The sequence below is a fragment of the Salmo trutta genome, chromosome 15 (genome assembly GCF_901001165.1).
Source record: "Salmo trutta chromosome 15, fSalTru1.1, whole genome shotgun sequence".
Classification (NCBI taxonomy): Eukaryota; Metazoa; Chordata; class Actinopteri; order Salmoniformes; family Salmonidae; genus Salmo; species Salmo trutta.
Genome location: NC_042971.1, coordinates 8,956,902 through 8,972,768, shown reverse-complemented (window position 1 = coordinate 8,972,768; position 15,867 = coordinate 8,956,902). Strand labels below are relative to the sequence as shown.

The 15,867-nt window shown below is 44.8% G+C and overlaps 1 protein-coding gene across 1 annotated transcript in view; it reads left to right on the top strand.

The window, feature by feature from the left end:
* The window catches only part of LOC115148431 (E3 ubiquitin-protein ligase RNF43-like), a 176,113-nt gene that overhangs the window by 110,260 nt on the left and 49,986 nt on the right, over positions 1-15,867 (top strand). The window contains exon 2 of the mRNA XM_029690319.1: positions 5,578-5,700. Coding sequence (XP_029546179.1) covers positions 5,578-5,700 — 123 coding nt within the window. The remainder of the gene's footprint in view (positions 1-5,577; positions 5,701-15,867) is intronic.

Below are 15,867 nucleotides of genomic sequence, written 5' to 3'. Positions count from 1 at the left end.
ACTGTGTCCCCTTTTTTCAGCTCTGCTGCTCCCTCCCTCCCCTCAGACTGACCTTCAGATGCAGGCCATCAGTCCAGTAAAAAAAACATGCTATCTATTACTGAGCGGTAGATCTCGACTTACATTTTGACTCAGAAAGTGATCTTGACTAAGAAAAGTTTGGGGACTACTGGTATAGGCTATACAATAAAAAGAGATAGTGAAACCTGATTAAAAGCTAAAACCCTGAATAAGGATATTTTTTCCAGACATTTCCTCTAAACCTATGTCAGGGTGTGGTGATGGCGGAGTAGTAGTTGTCATTATCTTTTTATTTTTTACTTCCTTTTGCTTTGTTAAAGGACCAAGTTCCGCTGTGGGTCTCTAATTTGGGCCTAGTAAACATGGATAGGGAAAGCAGCTGCCAGGCTTCATAATGTAGTCTAGCGTGGCAAGGTTGGGCCTTGCCCTCAGACATGGCACTAGACTAGAGATTCCTATGGGTTGTAGAATCCTATGGCGCCATAGGAATAACGCCATGTCTCAGGGCAAGGCAGGGACAGGACAGGCGTTCAAGCTTCCTCCTCGCTACTCAGACTGGTCCTTCATTACAGTAGCAACCTCTGTCCATCTGTCGTATGGGAGACACACAGCTAGAGCATGTCGAGCAAGGTATTTTAGGGGGCGGATTTGGCCCGGCATATGGGTGTGTGCGTGTGTGTACAGTATGTGTCTCCAGCTGTAGCTGTGACTTCACACTGTCCTCTGTTTACAATAACATCTCCCCCTGTCCGTCTCTGTAAATACATAGTTCACATCCAGTTTACAATATTCTCTCTGATTTAGCTTCTGTTATTGTTGTGTTTTGGGGACGACCCAGCTGCATCTGCATCTGAAGGCCAGATGTTAGCTGCGTCCCCTATATAGTGCACTATTTTTGACCAGACCCCCATGGGCCCTGATCTAAAGTAGTGTACTACTAAATAGGGGGCCGTTTGTGACAGATCCGTTGTTTAGATTAGTCTAACCCTGATCTGGTGCAGACAGACTTCTTGGCTCGCTAGTGAACAAGTCACTCTGTAATGATCAATGGTGTTGTAGTTTTAGTTACGTTGCCAATGCTCTGATGTCCATAGTTGTATATCAATCAGTTGTTGCACGTGTACAGTGGTCATAAACTAGGGCCCCACCCATGCGTGAGGTGGTTGACTTTGGATGTTTTTCTCCCTCTCTCTTCTCTTATTCTCATTCTTGCTCTCGCTCCCTCTCACTTTCTCCTCTCTCTCTCTCTCTCTCTCTCCTCCCTCTCTCCTTTCCTCTGACACGCTATAGCCGTGCGTGACTCATGACGTCAGGCCCCTTATCCCTTCTCAGGGTTCGTGCCAGCTGTTGATGTCACCCCTGGGTCTTTTTAATTCGGGGATTTTCGTTGGGGCCTGGGTGAGATCAGATCAGTGGGAGTCCCATGGTCCCATGACCTCAGCCCAGTGAGCCCACAGCCACATGAAGGGACCAGCGTGTGGGCTGGAGTGGGGGAGAGAGTGGGTGCTGGCGGGATCTGGCTGAGAGATTTACACTGACAGACAGCCATACATTTCTGCCCTTGTTGTTGATGTCACACGGAGGCATTTTCCTCTCGGAATGACAAACGCACTGGTCACCCATTTGCCTGGAAACCCAATGTTGAATTGGATTGAATTCTACGTCGGGCAGAAATGAGCGTTTGAATGAGGAAAGTTTCCTCTCATGACCTCTAAAAGCCAGAATGTAGAATATTTTACAAAATTACTTTGTTGGTTGCCCATGCAGTTGGTCCCTTTGTAGATAGGAATGCGACACAATATATCCACAGGAAAGTATAATTACATCAACTTTTCAAAGCGCTGGTAGTGCGTTAAGATTTCAATCACCTGAAGCATGCACACAAGATGAAAATACATGCACGCCACACATGCATACCTGCCGATCTCCTGCACGTGTTTACATGGTCTGCGCATGCCAGCACTTTGATTAGGTGATTTAATTCTACTTTCCTGTGGCTATATTGTCTCACATTCCTACCAACAAAAAGACCAACAGCGGTAACAGCCGGTTGAGTATGTTGAAATGTAATTTTATTCAACATGCTGAATTCAATGCAATTCATTGTTGGGTTTCGATGCAAGTCACCCATGTGTAGTGTCGTGCTGGAGGAGGCGTTGCCTATCTTCTTGGTTTCTCTCATGCATCGATACCCTGATTGATGTCATGGTGTGTAGTGTTGTATAGATGTGTTGCCTATTAAATAGAGGTCGACCGATTAATCGGAATGGCCGATTAATTAGGGCCGATTTCAAGTTTTCATAACAATCGGTAATCGGTATTTTTGGCCACCGATTTGACGATTAAAAAATAAAATAAATTTCATTTACTTTTTAAATTTTTTAAACATTTATTTAACTCAGTTAAGAACACATTAAACCTTTATTTAACTCAGTTAAGAACACATTCATATTTTCAATGACGGCCTAGGAACGGTGGGTTAACTGCCTTGTTCAGGGGCAGAACGACAGATTTTTACCTTGTCAGCTTGGGGATGCAACCTTACGTTAACTAGCCCAACGCTCTAACCACCTGCTTTACGTTGCCAAGGTAAGTTGCTAGCTAGCATTAAACTTATCTTATAAAAAACAATCAATCAATCATAAACACTAGTTAACTACACATGGTTGATGATATTACTAGTTTATCTAGCCTGTCCTGCTTTGCATATAATCGATGTGGTGCGCATTCGCGAAAAAGGACTGTCTTTGCTCCGACGTGTACCTAACCATAAACATCAATGTCTTTCTTAAAATCAATACACAAGAATATATTTTGAAACCTGCATATTTAGTTAATATTGCCTGCTAACATGAATTTCTTTTAACTAGGGAAAATGTGTCACTTCTCTTGCAAACGGAGTCAGGGTATATGCAGCAGTTTGGGCCGCCTGGCTCGTTGCGAACTGTGAAGACTATTTCTTCCTGACAAAGACAGCAGACTTCGCCAAACGGGGATGATTTAACAAAAGCGCATTTGCGAAAAAAAGCACAATCGTTGCACAACTGTACCTAACCATAAACATCAATGCCTTTCTTAAAATCAATACACAGAAGTATATATTTTTAAACCTGCATATTTAGCTAAAAGAAATCCAGGTTAGCAGGCAATATTAACCAGGTGAAATTGTGTCAGTTCTCTTGCATTCGTTGCACGCAGAATCAGGGTATACAGAATCTGGCTCGTTGCGAACTAATTTGCCAGAATTTTACGTAACTATGAAATAACATTGTAGATTGTGCGATGTAACAGGAATATTTAGACTTATGGATGCCACCCGTTAGATAAAATACGGAACGGTTCCGTATGTCACTGAACGAATAATGTTTTCGAGATGATAGTTTCCGGATTTGACCATATTAATGACCTAAGGTTTATTATATTATAGTTAAGTCTATGATTTGATATTTGATAGAGCAGTCTGACTGAGCGGTGGTAGGCAGCAGCAGGCTCGTAATAGTCAAAGGTATATGGTTTAGAGAGAAATAGTCGACGCGTCATAATTCCTGTAATAACTTGCGGCTGAACTTGAAAGGGGTTTCTTCGTTATTTTACCGTTCATGTCTTCCATAGAGAATGTCTTGATCTACTTCAAATAAGGTCTGTGTTTTGTGCTTAAACCGCCTCGGCGTTTTGATACCCGTGTAAATCTCACTAGGTAACGTTTGTCAACATATTTTCATAAATCCACTCTACAAAAAATTGTATCTTCGCTTATATTGATCAGAGTTATATCCTATGGATATCTACACAGTTATAAAATTGGCAAGTTGGTGTAAGCCTAAACCAAACAAAGACCTTATTTTAAGTTAATCTAAAAATATCCTATGGAATAAATGAAGGAACCGCTTTTCAGATTTTGCTGGAAGGTGTCATGGGAATTATGACTCGCACTTTTGTAGTCAATTCTTACTATGCCCATTATTAAAATAGGATTTCCTGCATATAGAAATTACAGTTTTTGTTTTCAGCATTCATCACAGGTAACTTAAACTCTATTTTTATTATTCAAACAGTTGAGAGTATTTGTCTCTTAAGCAGACTCTTCAGTATCGTTGTCACTTCAGAGCTGTGTGTGTGTGTGTGTATATATACATATAAAAAAAACAATAATAATCGGCCGATTAATCGGTATCAGCTTTTTTTGGTCCGCCAATAACCGGTACCGGTATCGGCGTTGAAAAATCATAATCGGCCGACCTCCACTATCAATGATGCCTAGTCTCTCCCGGCCTGGTTGCCGTGTGTGTCGTGGTGTGCGACTGACTCCAGCAGTTTGTGTCACTAACTTGGCTGCTATCCCCTTGAGCTCTTAAATACAGCTTTTCAGCAGCTATATATCCCCTCCCTTTCAGATGGGATCAAATGTTCCAACCAGAGACTAGCTCCTGTTTCCCTCCTAGCTTCAAATGAATGTGAGGGAATGGGCTAAACTGAACGTTTATCCATGGAGTTGATTGTGTTACGACTGTTCTCTTCTATTTAAGCAATAAGGGCTGGGGATGTGGTATATATTGAATCAGTCAACTTCTACTATCAATGATGCCTAGTCTCTCCCGGCCTGGTTGTCGTGTGTGTCCTGGTGTGCGACTGACTCAAGCAGTTTGTGTCACTAACTTGGCTGCTATCCCCCTGAGGCAAAGGGGTATTCTTAGGCAGTAACGTGAAGATTTGATCTTTTATTCTCTAAGTGTGACAGCGTGTTGTCTTTTTGATTTGATTTATTTGAAAGAAAAGCTTTATTTTTGTTGTGTCACTATTCAGTTATATAGATACAGGTAACTGCCAAAATAAAGGAAACAACACCGACGTGTCTTAATAGGGCGTTTGGCCACCACGAGCCGCCAGAACAGCTTCGATGTGCCTTGGCATAGATTCTACAATCTGGAATCCTATTGGAGGGATGCGACACCATTCTTCCTTGAGAAATTCTATAATTTGGTGTTTTGTTGATGGTGGTGGAAAATGCTGTCTCAGATGCCGCTCCAGAATCTCCCATAAGTGTTCAATTGGGCCATTTTTCTGTGCGTACATGCATTGTTAATTGAGCCCCTGTCATGTTAAGGGAAAGTGGCTGGGAGAAGAGAGAGAAGATACCTTCTTTTCTCCATAGATTGTCAAATCTTCGCCCACTTGTCCAGGAAGTTCAATGCATACAGTATATCAACCGTACACCATCCGTATGGACAGCTAGCAGTAGATTCAGTACACACTCATGGAGCTGGATTTTGTGTTAAATGAGCACACCTTATTCTAATCTTCTCTTGCTCTGTTGATATCTTAATGTACTGTTTTAAAGATACATCAATAGGCCTATGCTACTATATGTTTGGTGGTCACAGCAAAGCAAAGCTGACTGACATGATAGAACCACAGAGTTTGGAGCCACTATTGCGTTACCTATTGTAATGTGCAATTTGGTAAGATCACAGCCGATTTGGTTCCCCGTCTGCCCCTCTGGTTTGGTTAAATGTCTGGTTTGGTTCTAAATCCTTGTTCGATCTCTCTCCTCTCCAGTCTCACCCTCTGTCCCTGTGCAACACCAGTGAAGATGAGCGCCAGGAGTCAGACTTCATCAGCATCGTCAAGCTGGAAAGCCCGGAGCGCAAGGTGCCTCAGTGTCTGCCCCTGCTCAAAAAGGTAAGACCATTTTACCCATGCATACTGTTGAAGTGCTATGGGAGGTTTGAGTGGTGGCAATGATACAGTTGAGCAGTTGAATAAGTATCTTGTCCAAGTGAACGGCTTTCTTTGCCGGACCATACTGTATCTGTTCGGGCTGGAAATTGAATGTGATCTCACAATACGATATTATCACAATACTTAGGTGCCGATATGATATGTAATGCGATTTTCACAACTCTATATGTATTGTGACTCGATACTGCGATTTTATTCCGATTTGATGTTCCAAACATTTTGCTCTGCGACAGAGACGAGAGAGCATGAGAACATTTGTTTTGATCAGTCATAGAAATAAAAGTGCTGAATACGTTAGCTTACTATTTAAAGTGAAGATGGGGAACAAGCTATAGGATGGCAAAAAAACATTTTGTTCAAAATCGTGACATGTAACTGCATAGATTTTCTTCCCCCATCACTATCTGCCCTCCCCAAAAATTCCTCAGGGCTCTATAACCTACTGTAACTCTGTGCCATACAATATTTGAAATGTTCTCTACTGTGTAGCATACAATGGTTGTTTGCTATTTCTTTCTGTTTGTTTACTGTGCGTATCTTGGTTGGAACCAGGCAGTTGTCCTTGATAAAGATTACCTTAACCATTTGAATGGAGGAGAGCCAGAGTGCTAAACCTTTTCCCCTGCCTTTTTTTCTGGCGCACTGTCCACTCTTAGATCCAAGGTGCTTTAAGGATCCAGACTTGAGTTAATAGAATGTAGAACGTTGGCTGGCGTTGAATGTGATTGTGAGGATGTTATGCTGCCATGGCTGTGATCTGTCAGGGTAAAGGGATGTGATGTGGATGTGGCAGAGAGCCCCATGCTTCCTGGCGCTGGATGTGAGTCACTGAGGCCACAGCTGTCACTGGTTGTACCCAGGACCCTGGGCCAGGGTAGTAAGGCCAGGTGCTGCGCCAGGACACCTGCTGCTCCACTTCTCTCCAGGACAGATACAGATACGGCCATAGACACAGATAACGCTAATTACCCATGTTGCTATTGTTGTTACATGTGTGAGATTGCATCCAGTATGAAGGAAGTTAGCCGTAGTTTCGGGAGCCAATGCTAACACAATGACTGAGGCACTGAGTTTGAAGGTAGGCCTTGAAATAAATCCACAGGTACACCTCCAATTGACTCAAATGATGTCAATTAACCTATCAGAAGCTTCTAAAGCAATGACATCATTTGCTGGACTTTTCCAAGCTGTTTAAAGGCACAGTCAACTTAGTGTATATGAACTTCTGACCCACTGGAATTGTGATACAGTGAATTATATGTGATATTATCTGTCTGTAAACAATTGTTAGAAAAATGACTTGTGTCATGCACAAAGTAGATGTCCTAACCGACTTGCCAAAACTATAGTTTGTTAACAAGAAATTTGTGGAGTGGTTGAAAATGAGTTTTAATGACTCGAACCTAAATGTATGTAAACTTCTGACTTCAACTGTGTATAGGTCAGCAGCCTCTAAGGTGCAGGGTTGAGTAACCGGGTGGTAGCCGGGTGGTTGATGTCCTTGATGATCTTTTTGGCCTTCCTGTGACACTGGGTGCTGTGGATGTCCTGGAGGGCAGGCAATGTGTCCCTGGTGATGCGTTGTCCAGAGATCCCTACGGTTGCGAGCGGTACAGTTGCCGTACCAGGCGATGATACAGCCCGACAGGATGCTCTCATTTGTTCATCTGTAAAAGTTTGTGAGCGTCTTAGGGGCCAAGACAAATTTCTTCAGCCTCCTGAGGTTGAAGAGGCGCTGTTGACCCTACTTCATCACACTGTCTGTGTGAGTGGACCATTTCAGATTGTCAGTGATGTGTACACCGAGAAACTTGAAGCTTTTCTCCTTTTCCACTGTGGTCCCATTGATGTGGATAGGGGGGTGCTCCCTCTGCTGTTTCCTGAAGTCCACAATCTATGCTCAAAAAATACAAGAAAAAATTGCTGCATGTTGGTATGTTATGGATTTAAAGACATGGGGGGTTTCGTTGCTATGCACTTCTCTTCTTCATGGCTGAATTAGTGGGGTTTTAGGTTTACATCTGCGGTTACACCATTTTTTTTATATAGATCAATAGATATTATAAAATCTATCTATCTATAACATTTCATTTTGACAGGTATATGTTGGCTAAACAAACAGGAATACAGGTATGTATTAGCCAACATCTGCCTGTGTAGTTGTGTAGAATGATCAGTTTGTTTACATGAAGATGCTTTCCTACAATCTAAATGAAATGTTATAGATAGATAAATATACATAAGCCTGCTTGTTAGCCCACATTTGTGTAGTCTGTCCCCCAGCAGCCATAGCCCATGTTCCAGTCAGATGTCATTTGTTTACAGTGCAGCCTTGCTAAAGCAGCCTGGCAAGCAGGCAGATCTATAGATAGATAGATACACAGACAGGACGTTGGTCGGTCGGCCACAGAGCCAGGCTTCATGTTGCACCCACCACCATCACACACCGTTCAGAATAGACCTTTAAGCAAACAAAGTGAAGCAGCTACAAACCTTGGGGGATAAGGTTTCATTGTAATCCTTTTTTATTTTTTATTTTTTTCTAGAGGGTTCCTATCCCTGGCAACAGACACTGTGCATCCTGGGGATGTGCTATAGATTCCTGATTTGTGGCGACTTTTTGCTCAAATGTCCTCTATAAGCTTTTTTTTTCTTCAGTGGCTTGGATTTCACAATTCATTTTGAGCAGAGCTTTTGAAGTCCAGTGCTGAGCTGAGAGGATGCCAAATGTTTCATTACGATCAGGCTTTATCTCTTAAGGATGGAGCTCTGCTGTAGTAAACATCTCTTCCTTTTGAGAAAGAGATACTTTACTTTAAACCACAGAGAGAAATAGCAATAGCATACATGCTATTTGGCTGTGCTGCTGGTCTGGCTGCCCCTATCTTTTTCCATTATGTATCCAGAATGTAGGAGGTACGTAAGCCTACTGTAGGACTGTGGGGCATGAGTTAGGTGTCCCATCAATCGCCATTTCCTGGAACTGCACACCCATAGTTAAAGACTATATATGCCGGTGTTGCTGACACAGATTCATATCCATGTTAGCCTCAAATGCAGATCTCTCCCCATTTGCATTTGTAAACCGTTCTCTTCATGCAAATGTCTGGTTCAGGATTTCTCCACAGCTTTTCACCACATCAAATGGCTGACACTGACACTGACATAGGCAAAAGCCCTGCTTTTTTACCCAGAATGAACTGCTTTGCAAGGACCCACCTGCTCAGTCTCAAACTACGCCCTGAACAATGCTAAACTCCGGCTGAAAAGAATTCCCAGCAAATATCACAAAACAGCCAGTAGGCCATGGTCTAAACATTCTACGGAAGTTCCGTTTGTAATGAATGTAACTAGCTCACAGTGGGGCTGGATACGACAAACTGTGATCATATTCCCAAAGTCTAAACCAGTGGTGTCAAACATACGGTGTGGGGGGTGAATGAACTCAATACATTTTAAAATGACTAAAACCAAATCTAAACTGTGTAGAATAAAGGGCCAACATTCATATAGTTTCTTGACTTTCCAGCTCGCTAATAATCACTAGACAGTCAGGCAGCATTAAAGATTCCAAAAATGATGGATAGAGGATTATTTTTTTGCATATTTTGACGGCATGGAAATATAAAACAATGTCAGTGCGGCCCTCCAGACCTCGTTGAAGACCGAATGCACACACAGACACACAGAGGGTGACACTGACCCCAGGCTGTTCCTGCCTGCCTGGTGGTTTCTGAGCGGGGGTTGGAGTGGAAACGCGTGGCCTGCTTTGCTTCTTGGCCTGTTTTCGTTCAGTAGCAAAGAAGTCAAATGTTTATATCTCAGGGGAGAAGAATCAAGAGCAGAAAGCTCTTGAGAACATCTGGAAAAGGGGCCGATCTGAGGCTTTGAGGGTTTAAAATACAAAAAGGCTGTCTGTCTTTTGTGGCTGTCTGAATCAGTTCCATTAGTCTGAATCTGTAAGTGACAATAAAATAATATTCAGTACTCAGCTCAAAAGTGTTGAGTCTGGGACTACCCACATTTGGTTATATCAGGATGTACCGCATAGCTTAATGCTGTGTGTCTTCAATCTCTCTCTCCCTGGACCCAGAGATGTGTTCTCACAGTGAGTGGACCCACACTGGCAGCCCTTCCCATTTTCCATCCCAGGCCCATTTCCCGTCCCTGTTTCTGGGGCACCCAGGCCAGAGCAGCACCTGGCCTCCCTCTCAGCTCTCCCCCAGATTCCTGTCTCTCTGTCCCTCTGATCCATTGACTGCGCCGGGGCCCCTGCAGCTCTGGGCAGAATCCATTTAAGCACGTTCAGTTCCTTTGAAGCATTGCAAAACAAAGAAAATAGAACAACATTTTTGACCACGGAAATGTGTAACTTGTTTGAGAGCTTTACATGCAAATTAGCTTTTCATATTATATGAATAGATGGAAACCACATGTCAGCCTTTTTGCTATCTGTTTTTCACTTTTTCTGTCTTTGAAAGTGAGGGGTCAAGGTAAAGAGTGGCCCCTCTTCTTCTCTTTTCCTTTCCCTGGCATGTCTACCGATATATCAAACTGGGGGGCACTTCTTTGAGGCAGACTAATATAGTTTATGGTTCATTCATCTACTACTCTAATTAGCTGACTAGTCTGTCTGATAGTGACTGGATAGTGAAGCACTAAACACTGACTGACAACCCCCCCTTAATGCCCCCTCCCTGCTTTTACCTGGAGCTGTTTGATATGAACTGTTCAAGCTGTTAGTTTTCACCCTAGGCAATGCATGCTATCACCATCATTCTTTCTCTGTGGCAACCGCAACACTCATATATAACCTCCTCTTTAACACAGTAACAAGAACAATTACCCACAAACCCCAAAGGAAAAGTAGGCTACTTATGTGTGACTCCCAATCAGCAATAACCCTCTACAGCTGTGCCTGATTGGAAGCCACACGGCCAAAATAAACTAAACAAACCAACCTACACACTTCTCTTCTGCCACGTCCTGACCCAACTACAACATCTACTGGTCAGGACGTGACAGTACCCCCCCCCCCTCAAAGGTGCATACCCCGAATGCACCTACACCGAAAAAAAAAAAAAAAAAAAATATCCTCCCCCCTAAACAATAAGGGAGGGAAGGGAGGGTGGCTGCTGTCAACGACGGCACTGTGCTACACCCCCCCTCCCCAACCCACCTAACCTGGAGGTGGATCAGGTGCGGGACGTGGCCTCCGCTGCACCCTTGGCGTCGCCCACTTAGGTTGCGCCCCTGGCCGCGCCGGAGGACTGGTGGGCGACCCTGGTTGCGCCCGGCTGGCGGGCGACTCTGGTTGCACCCGGCTGGCGGGCGACTCTGGCTGCGCCGGAGGACAGGCGGGCCACTCTGGCTGCGCCGGAGGACAGGCGGGCCACTCTGGCTGCGCCGGAGGACAGGCGGGCCACTCTGGCTGCGCCGGAGGACAGGCGGGCGATTCTGGCTGCGCCGGAGGACAGGCGGGCGACTCTGGCTGCGCCGAAGGACAGGCGGGCCACTCTGGCTGCGCCGGAGGACAGGCGGGCCACTCCGGCAGATCCGGCACGGCGGCCACTCCGGCAGATCCGGCACGGCGGGCCACTCCGGCAGATCCGGCACGGCGGGCCACTCTGGCAGATCCGGCACGGCGGGCCACTCTGGCAGATCCGGCTCAGGATTCACCAGGCTGGGGAGACATGAAGGAGGCCTGGCTCTGGGCGCAGGCCCTGGACTCACCAGGCTGGGGAGACCCGCTGGAGGCCTGGTCTGAGGAGACGGCACAGGAGAGACCAGGGTGGAGGGATCCACCGGAGGACTGGTCCTTGGAGGAGGCACAGGCTTGACCAAGATGAGGAGACCCACTGGAGAACAAACCCCAAAGGAAAAGTAGGCTACTTATGTGTGACTCCCAATCAGCAATAACCCTCTACAGCTGTGCCTGATTGGGAGCCACACGGCCAAAATAAACGAAACAAACCAACCTACACACTTATCTTCTGCCACGTCCTGACCCAACTACACCCTCTACTGGTCAGGACGTGACAACACCAAGGAACTTGAAGCTCTCAACCTGCTCCACTACAGCCTTGTCAATGAGAATGGGGGCGTGCTCCTTTTCCTGTAGTCCACAATCATCTCCTTAGTCTTGGTTACGTTGATGGATAGGTTGTTATTCTGGCACCACCTGGCCAGGTCTCTGACCTCCTCCCTATAGGCTGTCTCGTCATTGTCGGTGATCATCTGCAAACTTAATGATGGTGTTTTAGTCGTGCCTGGCCATGCAGTCGTGGGTGAACAGGGAGTACAGGAGGGGACTGAGCATGCACCCCTGGGAGGCTCCAGTGTTGAGGATCAGCGTGGCAGATGTGTTGCTATCTATCCTCACCACCTGGGGGCGGCCCGTCAGGAAGTTTCAAAGGTAGGTGTTTAGTCCCAGGATCCTTAGCTTAGTGATGAGCTTTGAGGGTACTATGGTGTTGAACGCTGAGCTGTAGTCAATAAACAGCATTCTCACATAAGTGTTCATTTTGTCCAGGTGGGAATGGGCAGTGTGGAGTGCAATAGAGATTGCATCATCTGTGGATCTGTTTGGGCGGCATACAAATTGGAGTGGGTCTAGGGTTTCTGGGATAATGGTGTTGATGTGAGCCATTACCAGCCTTTCAAAGCACTTCATGGCTACGGACGTGAGTGCTAAGGGCTGTAGTCATTTAGGCAGGTTGCCTTTGTGTTCTTGGGCACAGTGACTATGGTGGTCTGCTTAAAGCATGTTGTATTACAGACTCAATCAGGGACATGTTGAAAATGTCAGTGAAGACACCTGCCAGTTGGTCAGCACATGCCCAGAGCACACGTCCTTGTAATCCGTCTGGCCCCGCAGCCTTGTGTATGTTGACCTGTTTAAAGGTCTTACTCACGTCGGCTATGGAGAGCGTGATCACAAAGTCATCCGGAAAAGCTGATGCTCTCATGCATGCCTCAGTGTTGCTTGCCTCGAAGCGAGCATAAAAGTGATTTAGCTCGTCTGGTAGGCTCGTGTCACTGGGCAGCTCGCGGCTGTGCTTCCCTTTGTAGTCTGTAATAGTTTGCAAGCCCTGCCACATAAGACGATGTTCGGAGCCAGTGTAGTATGATTCAATCTTAGCCCTGTATTGGCGCTTTGCCTGTTTGATGGTTCGCCGCAGGGCATAGCAGGATTTCTCGTAAGCTTCCGTGTTAGAGTCCCGCACCTTGAAAGCGGCAGCTCTACCCTTTAGTTCAGAGCGAATGTTGCCTGTAATCCATGGCTTCTGGTTGGGGTATGTACTAGAGGTCGACCGATTAATCCGAATGGCCGATTAATTGGGGCCGATTTCAAGTTTTCATAACAATCGGTAATCGGTGTTTTCGGCTACCGATTTGCCGATTCTTTTTTTACATATTTTTATTTAACTAGGCAAGTCAGATTAAGAACACATTCTTATTTTCAATGACGGCCCAGGAACGGGGGTTAACTGCCTTGTTCAGGGGGGATTCGGGGATTCGTTTTTGCAACCTTCTGGTTACTAGTCCAATGTTCTAACCACCTGCCTTACATTGCACTCCACGAGGAGCCTGCATGGCAGGCTGACTACCTGTTACGCGAGGACAACAAGAAGCCAAGGTAAGTTACTAGCTAGCATAACTTATCTTATAAAAAACTATCAATCTTAACATAATCACTAGTTAACTACACATGGTTGATGATATTACTAGTTTATCTAACGTGTCCTGCGTTGCATATAATTGATGCGGTGCCTGTTAATTTCTCATCGAATCACAGCCTACTTCGACAAACGGGTGATGGTTTAACAAGCACATTTGCGAAAAAAGCACTGTCGTTGCACCAATGTACCTAACCATAAACATCAATGCCTTTCTTTAAAATCAATACACAAGTATATATTTTTTAAACCTGCATATTTTGTTAGTATTGCCTGCTAACATGAAATTGTGTCACTGCTCTTGCGTTCATTGCTCTTGCCTGCTCTCTGTCACTGCTCTTGCCTGGCTCGTTGCGAACTAATTTGCCCGAATTTTACGTAATTATGACATACCATTGAAGGTTGTGCAATGTAACAGGAATATTTAGACTTAGGGATGCCACCCGTTAGATAAAATATGGACCGGTTTTGTATTTCACTGAAAGAAAAAAATGTTTTGTTTTCGAGATGATAGTTTCCGGATTCAACCATATTAATGACCTAAGGCTCGTATTTCTCTGTGTTTATTATATTATAATTAAGTCTATGATTTGATAGAGCAGTCTGACTGAGCGGTGGTAGGCACCAGCAGGCTCGTAAGCATTCATTCAAACAGCACTTTCGTGCGTTTTGCCAGCAGCTCTTCGCAATGCATTGCGCTGTTTATGACTTCAAGCCTGTCAACTCCCGAGATTAGGCTGGTGTAACCGATGTGAAATGGCTAGCTAGTTAGCGGGTGCGCGCTCTGAGACTTGGAGTAGTTGTTCCCCTTGCTCTGCATGGGTAACGCTGCTTCGAGGGTGGCTGTTGTCGATGTGTTCCTGGTTCGAGCCCAGGTAGGAGCGAGGAGAGGGACAGAAGTTATACTAAAGTGCCTATAAGAACATCCAATAGTCAAAGGTATATGAAATACAAATCGTATAAGACAGAAATAGTCCTATAATTCCTATAATAACTACAACCTAAAACTTCTTACCTGGGAATATTGAAGACTCATGTTAAAAGGAACCACCAGCTTTTATATGTTCCCATGTTCTGAGCAAGGCACTTAAACGTTAGCTTCCTTACATGGCACATATTGCACTTTTACTTTCTTCTCCAACACTTTGCTTTTGCATTATTTAAACCAAATTGAACATGTTTCATTATTTATTTGAGGCTAAATTGATTTTATTTATGTATTCTATTAAGTTAAAATAAGTGTTCATTCAGTATTGTTGTAATTGTCATTATTACAAATAAATAAATAAAAATCGTCCGATTAATCGGTAGCGGCTTTTTTGGCCCTCCAATAATCGGCATCGGTATCGGCACTGAAAAATCATAATCGGTCTACCTCTAGTATGTACGTACAGTCACTGTGGGGACGACGTCCTCAATGCACTTATTGATAAAGCCAGTGACGAATGTGGTGTACTCCTCAATGCCATTGGAAGAATCCCGGAACATGTTCCAGTCTGTGATAGCAAAACATTCCTGTAGATTAGCATCTGCTTCATCTGACCACTTTTTTATAGACCGAGTCACTGGTGCTTCCTGCTTTAATTTTCACTTGTAAGCAGGAATCAGGAGGATAGAGTTGTGGTCGGATTTACCAAATGGAGGTATTTTCCCGATCCAGGCAGTGCCCTCCGTCTGTCCCGGTCCTCCCATTACGTTTACGGGATGATATTATGAGCGACGCGCGGGCCGCGCTCACAGGGCTTTTGATGGAGGAAAACAATGGGAACCTTTGTAGGGGCCTCCCCTCCCTGCCCTTCACCACCAGCATACACACACACACACACACACACACACACACACCAGAGACATACCACACACACATACATACCACCCACATACCATACACACATATCGCAAACACACACATACCGCACACACACACACACAAACCACACACACAAACACACACACGCATACACACACAATCCTCACACAGCACACACACACACACACTGCCAACATCAGCAGCAGTCTCCTCCAGAGCAAGCTGACTCCACAGTGCCAGAAATAAAAAAGTATTCAAACAATGTGGAGGAAGGAACAAAGTAGAGTTAGCCTGGGCCCCGAGCCGTGGCTTTCAGTGTTGTGACTGAGGTCAGTCTCTCTCTTTCTCTGGTGGTGGTTCTGTCTTCGTCTTTTCTGTCAGGGCTGACCTCCACTCTGACCTCTGACCTCCACACTCTGACAAGCGCTATTCTATGGAAAGGTTAAACTTCACTCCAATACTATGATCATCCGTTTCAATGCTGCAGTTGGAATACACTTCACTACTCTACAATTTCAGTTTTTTGCAGTGTACAAAATTTCCACGAGGAATGGACTAGCTAAATTGGATATTGTCGATGTATCATACGTTGCTGAAGCTGTGTCTAGGTTTAAATCAGGT